General features: G+C 43.4%; 1 protein-coding gene and 1 pseudogene across 3 annotated transcripts in view; one reads left to right on the top strand and one right to left on the bottom strand.

Moving 5' to 3' along the window:
- The window catches only part of LOC310846869 (small nuclear ribonucleoprotein Sm D2 pseudogene), a 226,196-nt pseudogene that overhangs the window by 29,167 nt on the left and 169,390 nt on the right, over positions 1-27,639 (bottom strand). The gene's annotated exons all lie outside the window — the stretch shown is intronic.
- Positions 358-22,244, top strand: LOC310846784 (prostaglandin G/H synthase 2). 2 transcript variants are annotated; one of them, XM_083743877.1, is made up of 10 exons: positions 358-446; positions 15,611-15,727; positions 15,819-15,962; positions 16,709-16,852; positions 17,595-17,776; positions 18,445-18,528; positions 18,872-19,118; positions 19,856-20,142; positions 20,434-20,581; positions 21,487-22,244. In XM_083743877.1, exons 2-10 carry the CDS (start codon positions 15,655-15,657, stop codon positions 21,888-21,890), a joined length of 1,713 nt encoding a protein of 570 aa, XP_083600003.1. In that variant the 5' UTR covers positions 358-446; positions 15,611-15,654; the 3' UTR covers positions 21,891-22,244. The 2 variants fall into 2 exon arrangements, with proteins under 2 accessions (XP_083600003.1, XP_083600002.1); XM_083743876.1 differs by lacking the exon at positions 358-446 and adding an exon at positions 13,552-13,785.

Raw genomic sequence — 27,639 nt, 5'->3', positions numbered from 1 at the left:
GATAGCTAAGACTACCATTTAAACTGATGGAAAAGCCTTTATTAGAGCTAAGCTTTCAAGTTCACCAGAATTCTTATTCAGACTGGACGTTACTTACATAAGAAAAGAAGTGGGCGTGAAGAAACAATGTTATTTGATGTGATGTCAGATTTTGTAGTTCATACCAGTGTTTTTTCCCATCACACCCATCAACAGTCTCTGTTTTCTCATCCCCACCCACGTTTTTTTAATAGCCAGAGTGAATGGGTGCTAATGAGTTCAAAAGCTTTCTCGCTGCTTTGTGACCTGTCACTTAATTCTGCTTCTGATGGACAAAACACACCTATCTGCCATTGTTCTTCAGAACTCTAGTTCATTTCAGGGAATGTCCTAATGAACTTTGCCAACTACTGCACCAAACTTTTCCAACTGAAGTCTTGTGGAACTAAATGGTTATGCAAGAAAAGGTAAAAAGGTAAAGGACTCCTGGACGGTTAAGTTCCGTCAAAAGCAACTATGGGGTTGCAGTGCTCATCTCACTTTCAGGCCGAGGAAATCGGTGTTTGTCCACAGACAGCTTTCTGGGTCATGTGGCCAGCAGGACTAAACCGCTTCTGGTGCAATGGGACACTGTGACGGAAACCAGAGGGCACAGAAACACTGTTTACCTTCCCGCCACAGCACTACCTATTTATCTACTTGCACTGGTGTGCTTTCGAACTGCAAGGTTGGCAGGAGCTGGGACAGAGCAATGGGAGCTCACTGCGTCGCAGGGATTCGAACTGCCGACCTTCTGATCGGCAAGCCCAAGAGGCTCAGTGGTTTAGACCACAGCGCCACCTGCGCCTTGCAGGGATCCACAAGTATTTCAAAATGGTTTCCTCTGCTTCATAAAGGTAGCAAAACCTTCAGTTCTCATCATAACATGGGGAGCACCCGGAGGTTTGCTACATAATCAGTACTGGCAGCTGTTGCGCCATGTTGACCCTGTCCTCAAAAGCCTTGAATGGAAAACGAGCTACTGAAATGTAAGCTATTTGGTAGTTTCCAGGGCTGCCCACTGGTTCTCTCCAGAGGTCAATCCAGTTATAAAGATGGATGTTATGTAGTAACCTTGGATCCTGGAACAATAGGCAAGTAGGATCTGAGAATGCAACAACTGATTGGCTTGCAGGAGAAAACCAATCAGGCTCCAGGAAGACGTTAATCAGCCTATTAGGCTGGTAGGATCATAGAATGCAACAACTGGTTGGCCTGTAGGAAAAGACCAATCAGGCTCCAGGAGGGAAGCAGAATAAGCCAGTCAGACGGGACTCATTGCGTATATAATGTATATAAAAGCCTGAGATTTGGGGGGCAATTCAACCACTGTTTTACAAGCTGCAATAAAGAGCATGAAATCACTACAGGACTCCAAGTATATTTCAATGGATTTTGCAGGTATTTAGAAAAACTCAGAAGGCACTGCAGGAAGAGCAATCGCTTAGGCTGAAGAGCCAGGTCCTTTGTGAATTGAAGAAAAAGTAGCAGGCCTTTTCTTTCCTAACCAGAGGTGCCAACTAGGCCCCAAATTTTCATGGAGGGAGCCGGGTCCCCTCAATATTCCCCAGATCTATGTTCTGGTCCGTCAAAGTTTACCGTTCATTCACACATACATAATGTTTCTCAGAAAATGCTTAATGGCCTAACGGTCCACTGCCATTGGAACTAGTAACAAAATAAGGTAAAGGTAAAGGGACCCCTGACCATTAGGTCCAGTCGTGAACGACTCTGGGGTTGCGGCACTCATCTCGCTTTATTGGCTGAGGGAGCCGGCGTACAGCTTCCGGGACATGTGGCCAGCATGACTAAGCCGCTTCTGGCGAACCAGAGCAGTGCATGGAAACGCCGTTTACCTTCCCGCCAGAGCAGTACCTATTTATCTACTTGCACTTTGACATGCTTTCGAACTGCTAGGTTGGCAGGAGCAGGGACTGAGCAACAGGAGCTCACCCGGTCTCAGGGATTCGAACCGCCAACCTTCTGATTGGCAAATCCTAGGCTCTGTGGTTTAACCCACAGCGCCACCTGCATCCCTAGTAACAAAATACATAAGATGAAAGCTATATCAAGTTTATCCATAAATTCAGTGTAAAGGGAGATTGGATACCTAACTGGAATCATGGAACTTTTGAGACTTTCTCCAAAACCATCACAATGCAGAGAGATACATAAGTACCGGTACTTCAGAAGTCACACGGAACCCGTTCCAGAAGTCCGTTCGACTTCCAAAATGTCTGGAAACCCAAGCGCAGCTTCTGATTGGCTGCAGGAAGCTCCTGTAGCCAATCAGAAGCCCTGTCGGACATTCGGCTTCCAAAAGAACGTTTGAAAACCGGAACACTCACTTCTGGTTTTGGATCGTTCGGGAGCTAGAACGTTCGACTCCCAAGGCGTTCGGGAGCCAAGGTACGACTATATGCAGAAAGGCAGGGCCGGACTTTGGTAATCTTTTGGAATACGGTACCAAGTGTGAGGCCAAAATTTGGCACCACAAAATGGATCATCTCAATTTGGGATCTTCTCAATCTTATACCCCTTTGGCTCAGTGCCTTGTGCAGTGGAACTGCCCACACCACCCAATATCTGGCACTGATACAGGTGAAGGTCCACCTGAAAGAATATAAAGACAGAGAAGGCAAGGGCCTCAGTCACCAGAATGAGAATGAAGGTCTCTTCATGTATGCAACAACAGCAGCAAGAATACTTATTGCAAAGTATTGGAAGACACAAGATCTACCCACCCTGGAAGAGTGGCAGATGAAGGTGATGGACTATATGGAACTGGCGGAAATGACTGGCAGAATCCGAGACCAGGGAGAAGAATCGGTAGAAGAAGGTTGGAAGAAATTTAAAGACTACTTGCAGAAACACTGTAAAATTAATGAATGTTAAAATGATGTTGGGTTAAAAATAAGTGGCATTAGCAACAAAGTTAATAAGAATATGCAAAAAAGGAATTGATAATGGATGGAAATATAGAGTTATAATATGTTAAGATATAGAGTTAAGATAAATGAAAGAGGGCAAGGATTTGCTGATTTGATTATGTAAATAGGATTACAAAAAGCGGAGGTGTGAGGAGGTCAAGGAAACAAGCTAATGAGTTTAAAGTTATAAAATATGGATTTGTTTTTAATTTTTAAATTTTTTCTTATCTTTTTGTCTTTTGTCTTTTTATTTTTCTTTCTTCTTTTTTTATGCATTTTTGTATTTATCTTTTTGTAAAATCTTAATAAATATTCTATTAAAAAAACAGAATGAGAATGAAGGTCACCCAAGGCAGCAATGCTCTCTTAACACACTTTGAAACAAGGAAAGTAATACAGTACACAATATTGAAAAAACAGCACACCTCTGGTAAGACCATCAAGCCCAGAGTCTAAAATTACTGAACTGTGCCTCTAGCGCATAGCGATGCTATGTGTGTTATTAGACTCTGCAAATTTTGTGACAGATTACAGACACACAGAAATGTGTCTAAAAAATCATAGCATCCAATCTAAAAAGTTCATTTACCTGGAAGTAAGTCTGCTTCCTGGTTTTCTAGAGAAGTGAAGCATTTCTAGAGAAAATGATGAAAGTATTATTTCTTCTGTAATCAGCAAAATGCCTTCCCATGGTGGTTTTTTTCATTACAGAGAATAAAGTGTATTGCTTTAGAATGTAGTGTTAGATGGAAATCTGTATGGATGGCCAGCCCAGTCATGCAATACTTACCTTAAAATAGAGATGGGGAAGAGGCGGAACCAGGTGGAAACTAGGGAGAGAATATTGTTATTGTGGTCTTTAACTTGCAGATCAGATGATAGATGATAGATAGATAGATGATAGATAGATAGATGATAGATAGATGATAGATAGATAGATAGATAGATAGATAGATAGATAGATAGATGATAGATGATAGATAGATAGATAGATAGATAGATAGATAGATAGATGATAGATAGATAGATAGATAGATAGATAGATAGATAGATAGATAGATGATGATAGATAGATAGATGATAGATAGATAGATAGATAGATAGATAGATAGATAGATAGATAGATGATAGATAGATGATAGATAGATAGATAGATAGATAGATAGATGATAGATAGATAGATAGATAGATAGATAGATAGATAGATAGATAGATGATAGATAGATGATAGATGATAGATATAGATAGATGATAGATAGATAGATGATAGATAGATAGATAGATAGATAGATAGATAGATAGATAGAGATAGATAGATGATAGATAGATAGATAGAGATAGATAGATGATAGATAGATAGATAGATAGATAGATAGATAGATAGATAGATAGATAGATAGATGATAGATAGATAGAGTGAACTGGATGTCAGATCTTTGGTGAAATTGTGACCCCGTGGGTTAGGGATTTTTTTGGAAAAAGATTTTCTGTGGCCTGATCCCCCCCCCCCTATGATAAAATGTGTTTTTTGCACCTCCAAGCTTTCCAGGGGAGAATTTGTAACTGTTTGGCACCATTTTTGAGTGAATTGGGTAACGTCAGATTTTTTTGTGAAATTGTGACCCCACGGGTTAGGGATTTTTTTTCGAAAAAATGTCTTTCTGCGGGTTCAGGCACCGAGGGCTATTCTGTTTGATCTATGATAAAGCGTGCTTTTTGCACCGCCAAACCTTGCAGGGGAATATTTGCAGCAGTTTGGCACCATTTTTGAATGAATTGGATATTTCAGATTTTTGGTTAGGGATTTGAGATTTTTTCACAAAAAAGTTTTTCCACAGGTTATGGAGATGCTTTTCTGTGTCAACACCAGGTGAATAATGAAGCATACTAATAATTCACAAGATTTTGATTTTTGCAGGCTTTTTAAAATTTGCCACTGAACATGTTTAAAGTGTTTGTTATTGAAGATTGATAATTTTGATTTCACGATATATTGTGAACTGCCCCAATATATATATATATTTCTGAATGAAAGGATAGTATAGAAATGTTCTCCATATATCTCCACTTGCATTCTAAAATGTTAGCCTCAGCAGGCTGTAGCTTCATTTTGATGGGTAGATTGACTCTAAAAACATGCAATGAAAACATCTTTACTTCAGCTGTTTTTTCTTTTTGTTTTTAAATTTCAAGAACATGCTCGTCCGGTTTTGGAAAGGTCAGCTATGCGGTTTTAAAATCCTTTACGTTCCTTTTCAAATTGCTTATTCCCAGTGGATGCTGTCTGTCACTGTTTTCCCCTTGCAATGTGTTAAAATTAGGATGCTGGACACGGGAGGTGCTGTGGTCTAAACCACTAAGCCTCTTGGGCTTGCCGATCGGAAGGTCGGCAGTTCGAATCCCCGTGACGGGGTGAGTTCCCGTTGCTCTGTTCCAGCTCCTGCCAATCTAGCAGTTCGAAAGCACACTGGCGCAAGTAGATAAATAGGTACCACTCTGACGGGAAGGTAAATGGCATTTCCATGCGCTCTGGTTTCCATCACTGTGTTCTGTTGCACCAGAAATGGTTTAGTCATGCTGGCCACACGACCCAGAAAGCTGCCTGTGGACAAATGCCGGCTCCCTCAGCCTGAAAGCGAGATGAGCGCTGCAATGCTAAAGTCGCATTTGACCGGGCTTAACCATCCAGGGGTCCTTTACCTTTAATTAGGATGATGTGGTTTACTGTCATAGGCCAGCCCTGGTATGGAGAAGCAATATCTCTGCAGGTTTCATGGGCTTGGCTGCCCACTGACAGTTCCTGGGGATAGTACCCACCCTACCTTGTGCACCCTGAAAGCTTTGCTCCCGTCATAGTCTGGGACTTTCTCAACTTTGGGTCCCGAGATGTTGCTGAATTACAGCTCCCATCATCGCTAGCCAGCTGTTAGGGATGGTTGGAGTTGTGGTTCAAGAACATCTGGGGACCCAAGGCTGAGAAAGCCTGGTCTGGGAACTAGAGGAACATTAGCTCAGAAAGCTCTCTGCATCTGTGCATCCCCAATATGGCGCCCTGTGCGAGGCCAAACTTTGGCACCCCCCAGTTATGGATCTTCTCAATTATGGATCTTCTCAATTTTTGCACCTCCTCGGCTCATCACCCTGAGGGGTAGGGGGACTGCCTCAACTGCCTAAACCTGGTGCTGATCCCTGTTGGGAATTGCTTCCCACCCAATGAACCGTAATCTCCAGATTCCTAGCTTTATTTTTCATTTTATTTTTTTTAAAAGTATGTTTCTAGCATTTATAGAACCTGAAATATGAAGCTAACTGTCCAAGCAGCATTCTCAGTTGTATTATGAGAAACTAGTTGTACAATAGGTTTATTCCAGGGGTCAGCAAACTTTTTCAGCAGGGGGCCGGTCCTCTGTCCCTCAGACCTTGTGGGGGGTGAACTGAAGGGTTCAGCCAACCTGCTTATATAGAGCTCAACAACAATGCAACTGTAACAACTCTCTGTAGCTATCCAATCGCTGAACGTCACTTTCAATTCCTTATTTGCATATGTGGACCTGAGTGAAAACTATCTACAGTACCCGCCTGCTGGCCCAGAGTGAGAACTTCAGTATATAACAAATACCTTCCAGAGAGCAAGAAGAGGTACAACTAGAGAGAGTAGATGAAGGTAGGAGTAAAGGATCCCTGGACAGTTAGGTCCAGTTAGGTCTAGTCCACATGGGGTTGCAGCGTTCATCTTGGTTTCAGGCTGAGGGAGATGGCGTTTGTCCACAGCTTTCCAGGTCATGTGGCCAGCAGGACTAAACTGCTACTGGTGCATGGAGGACCGTGACAAGTGCCAGAGCGCCCGGAAACACCGTTTACCTTCCTTCTACAGCAGTACCTATTTATCTACTTGCACTGGCGTGCTGTTGAACTGCTAGGTTGGCAGGAGCTGGGACAGAGCAACGGGAGCTCACCCCATCGCGGGTATTTGAACCTCCGACCTCCTGATCAGCAAGCCCAAGAGCAGGCATAGACAAACTCAGCCCTCCAGATGTTTTTGGCCTACAACTCCCATGATCCCTAGCTAGCAGGACCAGTGGTCAGGGATGATGGGAATAGTAGTCCCAAAACATCTGGAGAGCCCAGTTTGCCTAGGCCTGCCCAAGAGGCTCAGTGGTTTAGACCACAGTGCCACCCGCGTCCCGCTAGACTTGCAGCGGTTCTCAACCTGTGGGTCCCCAGATGTTGTTGGACTACAACCCCCATCATCCCTGAGCACTGGCCTTGCTAGCTAGGGGTGATGGGAGTTGTAGTTCAACAACATCTGGGGACCCACAGGTTGAGAAAGGCTGCGCTAGAGAGAGAATAAAGAAGCAATAGCCAGTCATTGAGGCACATTGTCCCTGGTCCTGGATGTACAATGGGTGTTTGCGAAGAGGTTTGGGAGAATTGCGATTGGTGCCTCCTCATGCTTTTGTCAGGAGGGTGGGAACGTGAGAATGAGCCTGTTCTGCGGTGGCTCCTCATTTGTGGAATGTTCTCCCCAGGGAGGGGGAGAGGGGGTTCTCTCCTTCTGGCCATTGGTCAGTAGTCATGGCTATTTAATGTTTGACAGGAAAGGGGAGACTATAGGACATGGAAGTATGCATGAAATATACTTGCAGCTAAGTTTGATTTTCATGCTCTTTATTCATCTCGTAGTAGCAATGAATCAAACTTTCCCCAAAACATCTAGCGATATATACATTATTCACACAATGGGCCCCACGTGATTGGCTAATTCCGGGGCTGCTCCTGTAGGCCAATCAGGTTGTGGATTCACTTCCTCCAGAAGCCTAATTGGCTGCTTCTGCAGGCCAATCAGGTTGCTGATTCACTTCATCCAGGAGCCTGTTTGGCTGCTCCTGCAGGCCAATCAGGTCGCTGATTCACTTCCACCTGGAGCTGGATTGGGTGGCTCCTGCGGACCAATCAGACTGCCGCATTCTGGATCCTATTGTTCTAGGATTCAGCTCAGTACATAACAATGCATCTACCTCGGGAGGGGGGGCTGTACTGAAACACTCTGCAGTAGATGTCCGATCCCCTGCATGCCAACAGAGAATTTAGCTGCATGTGAAGATGAGTGAGGCAGACATGGTTTTCTCTTCTGTAGGAACAGAGGAGAGTGGATACCCAGTTCGGACAAAACAAATTGTGTACATACACTCTACCCTTAAAGCTCATTTGGAGCACATTCTTTCCCCTCAAAAGATTGTGTGCCAAGGCACCCTAGCCACAAAGTTCCTAGCAGAACAATAAAACACACTGACAAGAAGGATTTTGGTTTATGGGTTCAAGCAGGCCACAAGTTTATTGGTTACAGATGTGAGCAGTTTGGCCTAGGCATTGGGGTGAAGCCAGGCTGTGACTTGACTCCTGCCTGTCTGCAGGGAGTCCACTTAAGGGCAAACCACCGATAGGGGGCGCCCTATGACTTACATCAGATAGTGGCACCCCGAGGGGTCTTCGTAGGGGCTGTGACATGGCCCTAGCCCACATCCAGGCTTCGGACAAGATCCACACCCCAGATGCCTTTACAGCAGGGGTAGGCAACCTAAGGCCCGTGGGACAATCGCCTTCTCAATCCGGCCCGTGGACGGTCCAGGAATCAGCATGTTTTTACATGAGTAGAATGTGTCCTTTTATTTAAAATGCATCTCTGGGTTATTTGAGGGGCATAGGAAGTCGTTCATTCCCCCCCCCAAAAAAAATAGTCTGGCCCCTCACAAGGTCTGAGGGACAGTGGACCGGCCCATGGCTGAAAAAGGTTGCTGACCCCTGCTTTACAGGTTACCCTTATTGAGGCAACTCAGTCTCCAGTATTTTCCTACTATTATTATTATGATTATTTCCTATTATTATTTTTATCCACTTTTTTTCCTTCCTGGATTCAAACTGGAGACACACTATAATCAAAAGGATGTGTATGCACTTTCTCAAATTTCCCCCAAACCATGGGAGCAAACCCTCCCTGTAAATTCAGGACAGCACAGTCTAACTCTGCCCTTGCTCCCATTTCGGAAAGTTCAAGCATGTCTTGAAAATTCCTCAGCTGGTTATTCTGACTGGTGTGTAATTGGAATTTATAAGTTTCTGGAATGCAGAGTTAAAGTAAATTATCGAACCATCAATTCTAGCATGCACTAGAAAGACAGACAACAAAATAATATAATTTGGCATTCGAACAATTGGCATTATTGATTGTATTATAATTTGGTATTGTGACAATGAGGCTTTTATTGGGTTATTGTAATTGAAAACTAATAAAAATTATTGCACAAGAAAATTCCTCAGCTGCAGAGTGAGCTGCATGAAGGAATCCTACTATGGATTTACTACAGTGAGCACTTTTTTTAAAAAAAGTTGTTACTTTTAAAAGCACCTTAAAGACTAACGTGTTGCTACAGCATAAACTTTCATGGGCAGGACTCCATTCCATCACATACGTTAAATAGGTAGGTGAAAGGAGGATAACATCTAAAGGGGAGAGAGAGAAAATGTTAATCATGAGACTGGAGGAAAATGAAATACAGATATTAGGCCGTAGCTCCCTTTTTAAACACACCAAAGATACAAGCAGCTAAGAGAAGCTAATCTCAGCTCCCTTCTTACCGGCTCTCACCTTACCTGGCTGCATTCCATTGCTTCAAAAACATTTTCTTCACCTTGACTCCTTTAAGTTATTGGAGCTGGGCTGGGAGAAAAGTCCTTTAAAGGAACAGCAATCTGACGGGGACAGGGTTTGTTCCCAGCTTATGTGCTCTTCCTTTTTGAGGAGATGAGAGAGGGAAAGGAAGGAAGTAGCTGGCATGCCAGGGTATTCGTCCATTTTACCCAGTATTGTTTAGATCTGCTAACCAGAGCCGAGTGCAAAAATGAGGGAGCACATTTTGAGAGTTGGAATTTCTTTTCAGCGCAGCACCAGTACTGAACTGAGACCACAGACCTTTCGCACAAAGGCCTACTCCTAACTTTTTTTTCATTTCAGCAGCTGAATGTAGTTGGTGGCAGGGTGGATAAAAATCAATGATTTTAATAATAATAATAATAATAATAATAATAATAATAATAATACTGCAATAATAATTCAGGTTTTTTTAAAATTTAAATCGGATTTTAAAAATGAAATGCTTTTGGAGGAAAAATCTTTCTAAAGATAGTTTTCTGTTTAAGTTACATTATAGTCCAAGGGCTATTCATCAGCAAATAAGGATTTGTTTTAAGTTTTTTATGTGTACTAAAACACAGTGTAAGCTTAAAAAAAAAATTGTTTAACCACATCGGTTAACGAACATGGATACATATGCTATAATGTTATTGTTTTAGTTAAATAAATTGTCTAAATTGTTCTTAAGGAAATGATTATTTTTCCTCCTTCCAATAAAGCACAGCAGAAAAGTTGTCCAAATATAAACAAGAATTTCATAATTATCTGACTACGCATTTCTGATAGAATAACCAAATCAGTAATTTTTGATGTACAGTGGTGCCCCGCAAGACGAATGCCTCGCAAGACGGAAAACTCGCTAGACGAAAGGGTTTTCTGTTTTTTGAGCTGCTTCGCAAGACGAATTTCCCTATGGGCTTGCTTCGCAAGACGAAAACGTCTTGCAAGTTTGTTTCCTTTTTCTTAACACCATTAATACAGTTGCGACTTGAATTTGAGGAGCAACTCATAGAACCCTGTGTACATAGTAGCCTTTTTTGAGGTTTTTAAAGACTTTGGTGATTTTTGAAGCTTTTCCAAAACTTCTTTTGTAGCCAATTTGGTAAGTTAAGCTTTTAAAACTTTTTTTTGGGGGGGTGTTGGATTTTGGGTTGAGGTGTTTGGAATTCAAGGACTTGGTGTTGGGGAGGGGTTTGCAAGAATCTGGAAGCTTGTGTGTTTGTTTTTTTCTGCATTTTTATGATTTTCTGTGACCATTGGGCCACTCTGCTGTTTTTTTAAAAAAAAATCTGGATTTGAATTTCTGTGTGCTGGGTGGCTGGGGGAACAGTTGGGGAGGGGTTTGCAAGAATCTGGAAGCTTGTTTTTCCCCCCTGCATTTTTATGATTTTCTGTGACCATTGGGCCACTCTGCTGTTTTTTTAAAAAAATTCTGGGTTTGAATTTTAAAATGCTCTTTACAGTATGTGCGACTTTAAAGAGCACTTAATAAACTCTTGTTGTACCAAATTTGGCTTTGTTTGGACGTTTTTTGACCATTAATTGATTTTCAATGCATTCCTATGGGATTTTGTGCTTCGCAAGACGAAAAATTCGCTAGACGAAAAAATTCGTGGAACGAATTAATTTCGTCTTGCGAGGCACCACTGTAACTGTGAAAACTACTCTGAAAATTTATTATTTCAAGAACGAAACCTTCCTCTGGTTGTAAATACTAAGAGGATGCCAGCAAGGTTGAACCTTTCTGTAAAAATAATTTAAATCAAGCTTTACTGACTAGTGATTTAAATCAAGTCTTACTGACTAGTGATTTAAATTGATTTGTTTTAAATCAAATCCACTCTGGTTGGAGGAAAGCCATTTTGATGTTGGGATTGTTAAGCAATTGGTGATCCTTGCTGATCCCCAGAGATCTGTCAGCACAGCCAGATCTAACTTCTGCCAGCCTCTGCCAACGTGCTGCCCCTTTTAAGTGGAGGTGAAACCCAGGCCCTTCCACACAGAAGGCAAATGTTTGGCCACTAAGCTATGTGATGCTCTTCCCTTTTTTCCCATGTGAACAGGGCAAACGGCTGCTCACTGCATCTAGTTCTCTAATAAATAAGTAAACAAGCAAAACAAAGAAAGGGAAGATCAAATAAAGGGAAGATACCTACTATTAAGGGACGCGGGTGGCACTGTGGGTTAAACCACAGAGCCTACGGCTTGCCGATCAGAAGGTCGGTGGTTCAAATCCCCGTGACGGGGTGAGCTCCTGTTGCTCGGTCCCTGCTCCTGCCAACCTAGTAGTTTGAAAGCCCGTCAAAGTGCAAGTAGATAAATAGGTACTGCTCCGGCGGGAAGGTAAACGGCGTTTCCGTGCACTGCTCTGGTTTGCCAGAAGTGGTTTAGTCATGCTGGCCACATGACCCGGAAGCTGTACACCGGCTCCCTCAGCCAATAAAGCGAGATGAGCGCTGCAACCCCAGAGTTGGTCACGACTGGACCTAATGGTCAGGGGTCCCTTTACCTTTACCTACTGTAAGGTCAACCTTACAAGGTTCTTGCAGTGACAAGGCAGATGGATTAAATACCGTATTTTTCTGTGTATAAGACAATAATATAAAAAATTGGGGGTCGTCTTATACATGGGTGGTGCAGAGGATAGGCGCTACACAGCAGTGATTGGGCGTGTGATTGGTGTATGCGGCCAGGTGTGGTTGGGATTTGTTGTTGTTGTGGCATTCGGTCAGACGATTGGTGCATAGCTGTCAACATTTTCCCTTTTTTAAAAGGGAAATTCCCTTATTCCGAATAGGATTCCTCGCAAGAAAAGGGAAAAGTTGACAGCTATGGATTGGTGCCTTCTGCGAGGCGTGCTGTGGTCAGGTGGTTGAGTGATTGACAGCCACCCCCACCCCCATAAAAAGCTGGACAACTCTGGGCAATCCCCCCCCCCAAAAAAAAGCTTAACATCTCCTCCCCAATTTCTTAATTTGGAGTTCCAAAAAACCATTTCCTTTCATGATATCCGACTTTTCTGACTGAGCCTCACTCCCAGCGATCCAAGTGTCACCAAGTGTGTGTGTGTGTGTGTCTGTGTGTGTGTGTCTGTGTGTCTGTGTCTGTGTGTGTGTGTGTGTGTGAGAGAGAGAGAGAGAGAGAGAGAGAGAGAGAGAGAGAGAGAGAGATTTGGGGGAAGGCACGGACTTATAGGAGGCTTTGGAAAGATTTTGGAGCTGCGAGTCAACTCGGAGCATGCCGTTATTTCAGGATCCGAGTTAAAAATGTCAGAAAGGAGCGCAGTGGCGAGGAAGCGTCTGCGTTGGAAGCCAATCCAGACAGCAGATGAGCAGGCAAAAACGCGAAGATCTTGCCGGAAGGCACTGGCCTCCCTCACAGTGATCCTCCGCAGGCTTGGGATCCACAGCAAGAAGTCGACCAACTCAACCCTAGCAAGAATCGGCATTTGCGGATCTGCTTCTGGCTCTAACTTCACGGCCCCACCTGGCGACTCTTTACGCGCAGGCTCCGCCTCTGAGATCGCTCAGAGAGCAGCAGGAGACTCTTGAATATGAGGGTCGTGGGTTCGAGTCCCATGTCGGGCAAGAAAAAGATCAGTGAAATGTTGGGGGCTGGCGTTCTCCCACATTTCCACAAACCCCATCGCGCAATATCCCTCTCCCTTTCCCGTGGCGAATGCAGGGGAGTTCAACGCACAAGCCCACTTGGCTTTGATTTCAAAGCGGAACGAAAGGGATCGCCCAGCTTTGGGGCGGTGAGAATCCGTGCAAACCTGCGGGGGAAAAGCGAGTGCCAAACGTTCCTTGTCTCCGCGCCACCCCCACTTGCGTCTCCGGGGGCGGATCCTGCTCGCTTCCTGCGCGCAATCGTGAGTCACTCCGGCTGCGCATAAAGGCAAGCAGGTCCGCGCCAGCTGCTCCAGACTCGGAGATCTCTTCAAGAGCACCAGCCGCGGATCCTGAACGGCGCTGGGCAGCTAGTGAAAGCTCCTCCTCGGGAATATCTATTTATATAATAATATATATATATTATTATTTATTTTATCATATCCGCGATTTCGGAAGCTGAGCCTGCTACTTTGTGCGCCAAAAATGATTGCACCCTGCGTTGTCTTGTTTTCTATCTTGGCCATTAGCCAAGCAGGTAAGTGCTGCTGATCTTTTTAAAATTAAGTCTGTGCTAGCTACAAAAAAATCCAGCGCTGTGTTGAGCTGGGATGGGGGGGCACTTACCTTCGGTGCAAATCCTACTGGCTTCCTAGGGTTGCGCATTGCTATCTCATTTTGTCCTTTTCCTGGCGCTCTTCGGGTTTTTAAGAATGGTACACTTACCATTCAGAGCACCGATGCTGTTTTGTTGCAATATATGCAGGCTTGAACTTTGAAGGAGCCTGGAAATGTTTAAATAACCCTGAAATGAGAGGTTAACTTGTAAAAGTGCTGACAGTCCCCCAAAAAGTATTTTTTGGGGTCAGGTTAGGTTAGGGAAAAATTGTCATGTTGGGTCTTAGTCAGGGACTATAGATAAAAGTATTTAGAGGACTCCTTTTGGACTGTAAGAACATGAGTGGTTTTATTCTTGTATCTATGAATGTATTTTAACTGAATATAATTATTTCTGGCTTTGTCTCCTCGGCACCTATGTTGTCTGAATTAGGGTTAATTTCCTTTAATAAAAGGCAAATGTAGAGGAAAAAACCAGTATCTCCTGGTGCTTTTCCTCCTGCCTTCTGTGCACTCATTCTGAAAAGATTAATGAAGCAGTAACTCAATATTATGCCCATTCATACTCTTTCTTCTTCCTTGGCCAGGAAAAGTTATGTAAAGGAGGGCAAGCAGCTGAAAGCATCAAAAGTGTTTGATGCTGGTGCTAAGGGCAGCCTTTTTCTGTATGTCGTTTGCCTAGCCTGTAAAATGGGGAGAGGCATCGTAACTTCTGTTTTCAAACTAGTGTATGCTTTTTCTTTTTTACATTCGTTTATTTATGTGTGGATAAACCATGCTGCAGAGTCAAATGTATGTAAACGGTTACCAGTGATTTTTGGAAGTGCATCTTGCTAAGTATCTTCTTAGGAGACGGTCAGAAACTTTTAGAATCGTTGGGGGGGGCACGGTGGCATAGAGGAAGGATTAGACATCAGCGCTGGTAGTACTCTGAGACTTTATTAGAAGCTGCTGGTATCATTATGTTCACTGGAAAGTGAACTTAAGTTTCTTAGAGCACAAACCTATAAATGTCTAATCAGAGGAGGAAGCCTAATTGGAGCTTGTTCTCAGATATAGGGGTTGTAGCCTTAGATACACAATACAGTCTCCTAGATGAATGCTTTATTACATTTCAGGGATGCGTGTTATATTTGCCTGCCTTTGTTCCTGCCAGTGGTACTAATTTCTGCTAACATGATCTAGTAAATGTTGTACATGTTTCATAAGAAAGACTATTGCCCAATAATTTAAGTATCACAACCAGTGAAATCCATTCTTCGGGGTTTGTATGGAGTAGGCAATCGACTTCTCTTCCATCTTTGCCCAGAGCGGACTCCCCATCAATTTTGAGAAGAGTTTTTTTCCAGCTGAAAGTTCCTATGAAATGACACTTCGGTGTTAGTGTGTCTGCAGAAGCAGCAGCTACGGCAGAAATCATTTCCCCAGCAACAATACAGGGGTGCTAGTGATGATTCTGTAGGCAGCTGTATTTAGAACTATTTTCCAAAATTGGGGTCTTTTCCACCCAAGATAGTTAGATCTGCCTCCTGCTGCTTCTTCATGCTCCCAACAGCTATACCGTAACGTCATGTGTGTGATGCACTAACAAACTAGAAAGGCTGGATGCATTCTGTGGGGAAATATAATATGATGGTATCAAGTGGCGGTTGTTCTCTAGGGAACTAATCAATTAGCACTGGTCCAAGGGCCTTTATAAGACTCTAGATCTCGCTTTGACAGCACACCTCTTGATTCCCTTCCAGTTAATCCTTGCTGCTCAAATCCATGCCAAAACAGAGGAGTCTGCATGACTGCAGGATTTGACCGCTATGAATGTGACTGTACACGGACTGGTTATTACGGGGAAAACTGCACTACACGTACGTATTCCAGAAAGTTACGCTCGCACAATTAGCATTTAGGAGCATTTAACAGATTTTGCTAATGTTCATTGCGTTGCGTTCCTTGCAGCGGAATTTTTTACTTGGCTGAAAGTGACGCTGAAACCCACACCGTCCACAGTCCACTACCTTCTCACTCATTTCAAAGCAGTCTGGGGTGTCATCAACAACTTCCCTTTCCTCCACAATGCCATCATGAGATACGTATTGATGTGTAAGTATCCATCTCTCTTGATGCTACTTTTACAGCACAGTCCCGTATGCGTCTACTCAGAAGTAAGTCTCGTTGAGTTCATTGGCACTTGCTCTTGGGTAAATGAGCATTGGACTGGAGGCTTAATCTTGGGGGTAGATATTTACCCAAGCACTTTGAAGTGTTATATGTTGGTTGCAATTTATTTTGATCTAATGCTGTAGCCGCACACTAGCCACTCAGCCTTCTAATAAATGGCATTAGGCAAAACAATGGCTAAGTCAAGCTGCTTCTTTGGGTGCCATCTGCCTCTTTTTGAAGATAAGAGCAAAAGTTCAAACCTTTCTTCAAAGTCCATGTATGGTACACACTGAAAATAGGTTTAGCGGTAATTTCCTCTCTATGGGTTACTGTAGTTCTGTGACAGGGGTGGGGAATCTCTGTCAAAGAGTTTTGAGCATCCTTGCCAAACTCCAGTTCTTGGGAATCTGAGAGAAACCATTGAAGGACATTTTAAGTGTAAGAATCTTTCGGCATAGTTGCGACCCAAGAGACAAAAATGCGGAGAGAGTAAAATTGAAAAGGGATTTTTACATTCCACATCACTTCTGAAAATGGACTTTTCAAGGTTAGATGCTTACCCCCCATGGGGCTTAGACTGTGAAATTAGACTGTGTGGGAAGTTTTGTTGGTAAGGTTCTCTGTCTCCATACTGTGGTCATTTAAGCATGGTCATAATTTTCCTGGTTCTTTCTCTCCCCTTCCAGCAAGATCCCATTTAATAGAGAGCCCACCAACATATAACAGCCATTATGGTTACAAAAGCTGGGAAGCCTACTCGAACCTTTCTTACTATACTAGAACTCTTCCGCCGGTAGACCACAACTGCCCAACCCCTATGGGTGTGAAAGGTAAGAAGGGGGGGGGAATCTGTGCATGTGAATGTAAGACAAAATGAAATATTATTCCTCCTGTATGTACACAAGGCCAGTGGGGGCAATGCTGACCTCCTTTCTCAATAGTTAATTATGTTAAGTGAATGCCTGAAAATAGCTTAAACATTAGAAAATATGTCTGAAGGAGAAACACACGATATTGAGTGTGCGTTGCAGCACATATTTTCCCAGCGAAACGTTCTGTCTTCCTTTGTCAAAGGAACAGAAAACTTGCTGTGGTTGTTAATCAGCCAACAAGTTGTGTGTATATTGGCAACCAAATGAATAACTAACAGGTTTAAACCAAGACAACTACCAGTATATTTAATATGATAATTAACAATTGGACAGGTTTCCAAACTGCAAAGGAAGCTATCAACATGCATTAAGCTGGGGTTTGACATTTTTAATTCTTCCTGTCAAACTCCTGTAGAACAGACAGGAAACAGCTGCAGTTATTCAGTCTCTAGTGCATGGGTAGGCAGACTAAGGCCTGGGGGCTGGATCCGGCCCAATCGGCTTCTCAATCCGGCCCGTGGACAGTCTGAGAATCAGCGTGTCTTTACATGATTTGAATGTGTCTGGGTTATTTGTGGGGCATAGGAATTTGTTCACAAAGTCTGAGGGACAGTGGACCAGCCCCCTGCTGAAAATGTTTGCTGACCGCTACTCTAGTCCCTTTGGGTGTCAGAAAAATAAATGATTGCTTTGATTGCAGGTAAGAAGGAGCTTCCCGATTCCAAGCTCATTGTAGAGAAATTTCTACTGCGGAGAAAATTTATTCCCGACCCACAAGGCACAAATATCATGTTCACATTCTTTGCCCAGCATTTCACACACCAGTTCTTCAAGACAGATCATCACAAAGGACCAGCCTTCACCAAAGCTCTTGGACATGGGGTAAGATGGCAGAACTGTGACTTGGACTGATGAGTTATTGCAAACAAACCTTTTTATCAACTCCTGCGGTGAGAGGGATATCTTGCCGTCCACAAAGGAGTTGCATCAATATTGTGATAGGCACAATGTACAGCAAACCTTTCTTGCATAACCTCAGAATAGCTTGTTCCCACAATCTTATGTGCCCACTGTGTGGGAGAACCATTTGGCTTTATTTGGTCAGTCTCTAAAATAGCAATTAGGTTCTCCTCAATTTATGGAAAAATAACTATTGCATCCCTGAATTTGGGGTGAAAAATGCAGTCAGTGTGTCTGTTTATAAACAGGTTTTGTCTGCAACACAACTTTCTAAGATAATACTTTAAGCAAGGGTGGTGGTGATTTATACTGTGGTAATAGTGGTTGTTTACAAGGGCTCCTGCTTTTTGAAGTTGTCATTGAGGACAGCGCAAAAACTTGAAAGAGCTGCGCTTCCGAAATTTGATCGGTAATGACATTTGAGAAATAACATTTTCCAACACTTTTAATGAGTGGATAGAACTCTCGCTTCCATTGGAAGGTCACTGCAACATACTATGTTCTGAAACATTTAGAGGGAGAATCTAATTGTTTTTCTGTCTCATCTGACAAATTAAAATTAGACTTTGATGTTCCTATTATTTCAACAGGTTGATCTAAATCACATCTATGGAGAAACTTTGGACAGGCAGATGAAACTCAGACTATTTAAGGATGGGAAGCTGAAATTTCAGGTTAGTTTAGATTCCTTCTGAAATCCCTGCAGTGTGCTGAGAAAACGAGAGCATCACTTATGTTAACATCTTAACCAGGAAGAGAGGAGCTTTCGTGTTTCCTCTGATGCAGAGAAGGTCCACAGGCATTTCAATAACTGCATCAGACACCCTATTCTTACTAGATAACTATGTCCATCTAGATCAATGCTACAATTTACAATAAACATCTGTACTTGAAAACCACTGGAAATTGACCAATATAAACATATTTTCACTGGATTTTAGTATTCTTGGCTGAAATTCAGTATGATAGAAGATTCTATATGGTGCCATGCTCATTTATTTGTTTTTTTAATTACAGATGATTGATGGAGAGATGTACCCACCTACGGTCAAAGAAACTGAGGCAGAAATGATCTACCCACCACATGTCCCTGAGCACCTGAAATTTTCTGTAGGGCAAGAGGTCTTTGGTTTGGTTCCAGGGCTGATGATGTACGCCACATTATGGCTCCGGGAACACAACCGGGTCTGTGACATTCTGAAGGGTGAGCATCCAGAATGGGACGATGAGCAGCTGTTCCAAACTACCCGCCTGATCTTAACAGGTAATTCTTACAAATGCTCATGGTTAACATACAATTACTCGATGGAATTTTGCTGCTGCTAGATGTGGTGATGGCCATGACCTAAGATGGCTTTAAATGGATTGAGACAAATTTATGTATAGAGGCAATAGGTTGTATGAATACTGAATAGGAACCTTAAAGAATGGCTTATTACCCTTTTGCCTTGATTCTGAGTTTCCCAGGGACATTTTTTGAAATGTGTTGCCAGTCAAAATGCATTTTTGGTCTGAATCAGGAAGGCCATTCTTGTATTCTTCAGCATTCAATATTGTTTAGGAAATATAAGGGAATAGGAGGTGCTGTGGCCTAAACCACTGAGCCTCTTGGGCTTGCCGATCGGAAGGTCAGCGTTTTGAATCTGCGCAACAGGGTGAGATCCCTTTGCTCTGTCCCAGCTCCTGCCAACCTAGCAGTTCAAAAGCACGCCAGTGCAAGTAGATAAATAAGTACCGCTGCGGCAGGAAGGCAAATGGCATTTCTGTGCCCTCTGGTTTCCATCACGGTTTCCCTTTTGCGCCAGAAGCTGTTTCGTCCTGCTGGCCACATGACCCAGAAAGCTGTTTGTAGACAAATGCCAGCTCCCTCGACCTGAAGAGAGATGAGGGCCGCAACCCATAATCACCTTTGACTGGACTTAACCGTCCAGGGATCCTTTACCCTTTTATTGTTTAGGAAATGAAAAGACTGACTGACTTTTGTTTTCTGTGAGGAAACAGGAGAGACCATCAAGATTGTGATTGAAGACTACGTGCAGCACCTGAGCGGCTACCACTTCAAGCTGAAGTTTGACCCAGAGTTGCTCTTCAACCAGAGATTCCAATATCAGAACAGAATAGCGGCAGAATTCAACACCCTTTACCACTGGCACCCTCTCCTCCCTGATACCTTCCAGATTCATGACCAAGAGTACACATACCAGCAGTTCATCTATAACAACTCCATTATGTTAGAACATGGTCTTTCCCATATGGTGGAATCCTTCTCCAGGCAAAGGGCTGGAAGGGTAAGAATATATTTCCTACTAAGAAATTGCATAGCCTTCATCTCGAGGCAACATGATACAACTGTCCTCCTGTTAAGTCACTCCAATATCTGAAAATGTTTTGAGTACTCGAATGATTAGGGAAAGGGGGAATTTGTGGCACAGTTTTAGACTGCCTTCAGCTTTCTCTGTCGTATTTCTCACTGTAAATCCAAGAGATGGATAAATGTTTGAGGTCCATCTGATTTCAAAGGGGCTTGAAGTTCTGATCTCCATGTGGTTTCTCATATTACTCCATTTCTTTGATAACAGGTAGCTGGTGGGCGGAACGTCCCTGCTGCGGTGCAGAAAGTAGCGAAAGCCTCCATTGATCAAAGCCGACAGATGAGATACCGCTCCTTGAATGAGTATCGGAAGCACTTTATGCTGAAACCCTTTCAGTCATTTGAAGAGCTCACAGGTAAGACTTCTCCTCTACTTATAGAAAAACAAGAGCTTTATTTTGGGAGGCAAGGCTTCACGGCTTAGAGATCAAACTTCTGCTTTGCATGGGGATGTTTGGGGTCCAATTCTTGGCATCTCCAATTAAGGGACAGCAATTAGCAGGTCTGGGATTGTGTAGGCAGCTAAAGGTTAGATGCTCCAATGGGTTGAGTTAGACTAGGTCATAGTTCAGTTCTATGCTGCCTCTCATCGCAAAAGGCCCTCAAGTTGGCGCTCAAATGTTCAAATCCAAATCCAAGATTCAAGCAATATAACCAATAAGTTGAATTTCTCAGTATCTCAAGAACTTGTTGTTTGAATAAAAAGTGTTGAGTTCTTGTAGAAAGGCTCTGTTGTCTTTCATTGGAGATTGGGTAGTTGCAGCTCCTCTGCCAAGATTCCTCACTGTCATTTCAGTCTGCAATGAGAGATGTTCAAAAGGAAAACTACGTGTTCTAAGTATGAAAAAGGAAGAAAATAGACTCTATGGGGGGAGCTTCTACATTACAGTTTTCATGAAGAAAATTCTGTGTCAAAGACCTTGTGAAGATATCTTACAGAGTTGTTATTTCACTCATTCTTCTCCAAATGCATTGATTTTTTTCTCCCCTGCTGATGCAACTTTTCTCTAGAATTACAGACTTGAATATTTCTCTCTCTCTCTCTCTCTCTCTGCTATTATTTTCTTCTGTATTAATTTCATGGCAGCTTTTGCAACAGCTAGAAGCCTCTCCCTGTCCTCCATAAGGCAATTCCCATTCTCCTTTTCAGAATCTTCTAGAATAATTACTTAGTGATTTAGAACTGAATACAAAACTGGGGAGAAAAAGGCTGAAGTTTTACTACTATGTGGTTTGTTTGTTTTTTGTCTCCCTATTCCAGGAGAAAAAGAAATGGCTGCAGAACTTGAAGAACTCTATGGGGATATTGATGCTATGGAGCTCTATCCAGCCCTCCTTGTAGAAAAACCACGTCCTGGAGCCATCTTTGGTGAGACCATGATAGAACTTGGGGCACCGTTCTCCCTGAAAGGTCTCATGGGAAATGTCATCTGCTCACCAGAGTACTGGAAGCCAAGCACCTTTGGGGGAAAAGTTGGCTTTGACATAGTGAACACAGCCTCCATCCAAAACCTTATCTGCAACAATGTGGAAGGTTGTCCTCTTGTGGCTTTCCACGTCCTAAACCCAGAAACAGCAGCAACGAATAATGTCAGCACCTCCAGCACAGCAAGAGACGAGATCGGCCGAGCTGTGCTACTAAAAGAGCGCTCTGCTGAACTATAGGGAACAGCTATTTGTATATTTATTTATTTATGATATCTATTATATTGTTGTTTTTGTTGTTATTTATAGTTCAGGCAAAACACCATGGATTTTTTCCCCTGTGCCTTGGCATCTAACTCACGATGCCAGACTTAAAGGGGGAGTTCTGCTTAGATTTGTAGGACTGGATCCCTTGGTTTTTAAGACTATCTTCTGTACCAGAAAGATGTATTCCAAAATGGATCAGGGCATTAGATCTGCTGCTTAAACTTGAACATAAACAATAGTTCTGCCTCTTAAACTTGACAGGTATGATCCTAAATACAAAACCATGTTACGTGCTGTTATCTGAGAGTCTGGAAGTGCTCTGTTTTTTTTTAAAAAAACAACAACAAAAATCCAGAACAATTCTGGAAATCTGTGCTCATGAAAACTGTCCTTTTACAGAAATCTTTGTACTTTACAAAATGAATGTAAGACAAAAAGAATCCTTATGGTTTAGCCAAAGTTAAGGATTTTTACCCCCTGTTTATAGTAAACTCGGTAGGGTGCACAAACACTTAAACCGAGAGGGAGCACGGATGCAAATTTGGGGAAAAGGAAAATTTATTTTCACTACCTCTCCCATGTGACACAGCAATAGGTTTTGATAATGGACTGATCTTCATTTTGTGTGTGTCTATAACTGCACTTCCCTTTTATTGCACACACAGTTCCTTCCTCTTCTAAGAGTAAAACCACAAATGTGTAGGACGCAACTCAGTGAAACCATTCACATGTAACTCCTCTTGAAATGTATAGGAGCTTGCAGTCTCTGCAGAATCTCAATTGCTTTTTAATGGAAAGTTCCCCCCTAGCTCTATGGAATTGTGACTGGAAGATGAAATTTTTGGTTTTAATGCTCCAAACAAAGGCTTGGAAGTGTAGATTTCTCTTTCGTTATAATTAAGAAGATGTAAAAAACGACAACCAAAAACCAGTCCTTTCTTTTTCCTCCCAAATTAATAGTTTTCAGTTATAAAGAGTGGATCCATATCATTTTAATGTCCTTGCAGAGACTCAAAGGCTCTATACAGAACAAGGGTGGACAACCTCTGTTGTAGAATATAACACTAAACTCATTCTTTCTGAACCCTAAAGTGCCTTCAGGTGTTTGAAACTCCATAGAGGAGCCAGTGAGATAGTTGTGCTGCCTCTTTTGAGATGCCTATGTAATGTGATGGGTGAGATACATCTCTCCCATAAGTAAGAACTGGAGTTTCAGATGTCATTTGGGACTCAAATCAATATGACTTGAGATACAGACCAGTACTGTAGGTTCCCAAACCCTGCTTTAACACAGCACTTTATGTATACAAAAGCCATTTCAATTTTTGGATACTGACACTGCATTTCTGTTAATATTATTATACTTCAGTTTCTATTTTTTTAAAAAAAAAAATTCTATTCCACTTCTCAAATTGGCTAATAAACATAATTCCTCAAGTAAACCAACAGGCATGTCAATTAATAACTTGGGTATTGTCAATTTTACACATTCAATTAGATGCTAATTAATGGACTGGTAACTTGGGAAAACTTGGGAATCCAAGGGACGCGGGTGGCGCTGTGGGTAAAAGCCTCAGCGCCTAGGGCTTGCCGATCGAAAGGTCGGCAGTTCAAATCCCCGTGGCGGGGTGCGCTCCCGCTGCTCGGTCCCAGCGCCTGCCAACCTAGCAGTTCGAAAGCACCCCCGGGTGCAAGTAGATAAATAGGGACCGCTTACTGGCGGGAAGGTAAACGGCGTTTCCGTGCGCTGTGCTGCTGCTGGCTCGCCAGAGCAGCTTCGTCACGCTGGCCACGTGACCTGGAAGTGTCTCCGGACAGCGCTGGCCCCCGACCTCTTAAGTGAGATGGGCGCACCAACCCCAGAGTCTGTCAAGACTGGCCCGTACGGGCAGGGGTACCTTTACCTTTACCTTTTACCTTAACATGGGGAATGCAACCTTATTCTCATATTGTAGGTATTAAACCTTTCATATTGCTTAAGAAATGCATGTTTAATAGTATGGTTCTGAAGCCCGTACGTTACTGGCCCTCTTGGTTGAAAAACCCTCTGTTATTTGTACTCTGGAAATTGATATAATGATTATCTGTTATAGCAAAGTGCTAAAGGAAAAAAATATCACCGGAAAAGGAAATATTGGTGTAACCCAAGGAAATATGTACAAAAGTCACCAGGAAACTCTTGAGAAAACTCCATGATATCTGCTGTTTGTGCTTTTGTAGCACTCAGTGGAGGTTGCTGAGGAGAACTTCTGGTGGGTTGTGCCCACAGATTATAGGGCTAATTGTCCTTTTTGAGAACACACTATTCCATTCCTCTTTGTTCTTTTGATTAGTTCAGGCCTAGAAGTTACTTCATCTCTTTCTGATGCCTATCACTTCTCCCATTTAAGTTCTCTTTCTCTTTGAAATTAGGACACTAGTCCTGCCAGTTCCTGAACTTTGTGTTCACTGTTCTTTCCCCACAAGCTTTTACAACCTACTCAGTGCTGTCTCCTCTTCTATGTCTCTTGTAATTATTAAATTGTGACCCTGTTTTTCTTGGAACCTTAATTTTAAAAAAAACCAAAAACCATTTTTGTACATTACTTGCAAGTGCCGTGTGTGTGTTCTAAATAGCTGTAGTTCGCTATATGGTGCCAGTTTTATGGAATTCTGTCTTCCTCTGCATTAAGTTCACTGGATATGCATCACACAGCCTCATTTTCTTGCTGTAATATTTCCTTTTTTAAAAAAAAACAAAACCAAAGTATTATTTATCCCAGCCTGCTGGTCTTGGTTGGGTGTTTAGAATGATGCCAGATTATGCACAGGGAAGAATTTTGTAGTGACCGCAATCCAGATAAAGTTAAGTCACATTTGTGTTGTTGTTAACATCAATGGGATTTAAGCATATTCTCTGGATTGTGGCCTTATTTATTACTATTGTTTTAAAACTGTTTGGTGGTGTCGTTTTTTTAACGTTCCATGATGTGCAAAGTGTACTTCTACAAATAAATTATTTGAAAGCTAATTATTTGGTGTCTGGTGCATTTTTCAAATCCCATCGCAATGAACACTAGTGCAAGGAGGTGGGGCGTTTTTGTAGCTATGCAGAAGTCGGGTTTCTGCACACATACACACATCCTGTGTTCAGGAAGGAAAAAGTTGTTGCTGCAATTCAAGGGCACATTCTCAGGGATGTGGTCTGGGAGAAGGATCTGATGAGAGAATCCTGAGGCCAACATTATCCTGGAGTACCACGTTCAACTACAGGCCCTCAACATCTCCAACATGGGTGCATGTACCCAAGATTCCCATTGACTAAGGCTTTGTTACCATTCCCATTTATGTGTACTCAATGCTTTTCCAGTGTCGGGTTTTTACACGAGAGTTATCCAAAAGATATCTGTATTCTACACTTTGGTGGTCAGTCCTTCTGATTCTCAAACAGGCATCACACCTGTTGGAATCCTTAAGCTGTTCCTCATTTATCTCTAGCCAAGGTTTGAAAGTGATGTGAAACACACCTGGGGGAGTGGGGTGGACACAGTCCAGCTTGAACAGGTCTACCATCTCTAGGCTAGGTAGACTTTGAAAAACGCAGTGAAGTGGAGGTCACAAAGAGGATGGATAAATAAGAAAAGAAAAGCTTCAATAATAATAATAATAATTTATTACTTATACCTCGCCCATCTGGCTGGGTTTCCCCAGCCACTCTGAGCGGCTTCTAACAAAACACTAAAATACAATAACCTATTAAACATTAAAAGCTTCCCTAAACAGGGCTGCCTTCAGATGTCTTCTAAAAGTTTGGTAGTTATTTTTCTCTTTGACATCTGGTGGGAGGGCCTTCCACAGGGCAGGCACCACTCCTGAGAGGGCCCTCTGCCTGGTTCCCTGTAGCTTTGCTTCTCACAGTGAGGGAACTGCCAGAAGGCCCTTGGCGCTGGACCTCGGTGTCCGGGCAGAACGATGGAGGTGGAGACGCTCCTTCAGGTATACTGGACCGAGGCCGTTTAGGACTTTAAAGGTCAGCACCAATACTTTGAAATATGCTCGGAAATGTACTGGGAGCCAGTGTAGGTCTTTCAAGACCAGTGTCATATGGTCTTGGCGGCCGCTCCCAGTCACCAGTCTAGCTGCCGCATTCTGGATTAGTTGTAGTTTCCGGGTCACCTTCAAAGGTAGCCCCACGTAGAGCGCATTGTAGTAGTCCAAGCAAGAGAGATCCAGAGCATGCACCAATCTGGCAAGACAGTCTACGGGCAGGTAGGGTCTCAGCCTGCGTACCAGATGCAGCTGATAAACAGCTGCCCTGGACACAGAATTGACCTGTGCCTCCATGGACAGCTGTGAGTCCAGAATGATTCCCAGGCTGCGCACCTGGTCCTTCAGGGGCACAGTTACCCCATTCAGGACCAGAGAGTCTTCCACACCCACCCGCCTCCTGTCCCCCCAAAACAGTACTTCTGTCTTGTCAGGATTCAACCTCAATCTGTTAGCTGCCATCAATCCTCCAACCGCCTCCAGACACTCACACAGGACCTTCGCCGCTTTCACTGGTTCCGATTTGAAAGAGAGGTAGAGCTAGGTATCACCCGCATACTGATGAACACCCAGCCCAAACCCCCTGATTATCTCTCCCAGCGGCTGCATGTAGATGTTGAAAAGCATGGGGGAGAGGACAGAACCCTGAGGCACCCCACAAGTGAGAGCCCAGGAGTCGGAACACTCATCCCCCCCACCACCACTTTCTGAACACGGCCCAGGAGGAAGGAGCGGAACCACTGTATAACAGTGCCCCCAGCTCCCAGCCCCTCTAGACGGTCCAGAAGGATGTTATGGTCGATGGTGTCAAATGCTGCTGAGGGATCCAGCAGAACTAGGAAACAGCTCTCACCTTTGTCCCTAGCCCCCCGGAGATCATCAACCAGTGCGAACAAGGCAGTTTCAGTCCCATGATGAGGCCTGAATCCCGACTGGAAGGGATCCAAATGGTCCGCTTCTTCCAGGTGTGCCTGGAGTTGTTCAGCAACCACTCGCTCAATCACCTTGCCCAAGAATGGAAGATTTGAGACTGGGCGATAGTTGGCCATATTGGCAGCATCTAAAGATGGTTTTTTTAAGAAGCAGTTTGATAACTGCCTCTTTCAGCGGGTCTGGGAAGACTCCCTCACAGAGAGAAGCATTCACCACCCTGCGAAGCCCATCGCCCAGCCCTTCCCGGCTAGCTTTTATAAGCCAGGATGGGCAAGGATCAAGGAGACAGGTGGTTGGTTTCACTCGTCCAAGCAGCCTGTCCACATCCTTGGAGGTAACAGATTGAAATGGATCCCACGCAACTTGACTAGACAGGACTCTAGCACTCCCCCGCCCCGGCCCTGCTCCCACGGTGGAGTCTACCTCTTCCCGAATCTGAGCGACTTTATCTGCAAAAAAACATTGCAAAATCATTGCAGGAGAACATGTGGCCCGTACTGGGCCCCGATGTAGCAGGTGGTTCCGCTAAATTGCGAGCCACCTGAAAAAGTCTCCTGCTGCTATTTTCTGCAGATGCAATAGAGGCAGTGAAGAAAGTCTTCTTCGCCGTCGCTACCGCCACTTGGTAGGCTCGACGTTGAGCTCTAACCCGTGTCTGGTCAGCTACAGAATGAGTTATCCACCACCGGTGCTCTAGCATTTCAGCGATTGTTTCATTGCCCTCAGATCCATGGAAAACCACGGGGCTGATACAATTGTTTAT

This window comes from Podarcis gaigeae, assembly GCF_964106915.1.
Source record: "Podarcis gaigeae genome assembly, chromosome: 6".
In the NCBI taxonomy this organism is placed as follows: Eukaryota; Metazoa; Chordata; class Lepidosauria; order Squamata; family Lacertidae; genus Podarcis; species Podarcis gaigeae.
This window is presented reverse-complemented; position numbering and strand designations above follow the sequence as displayed.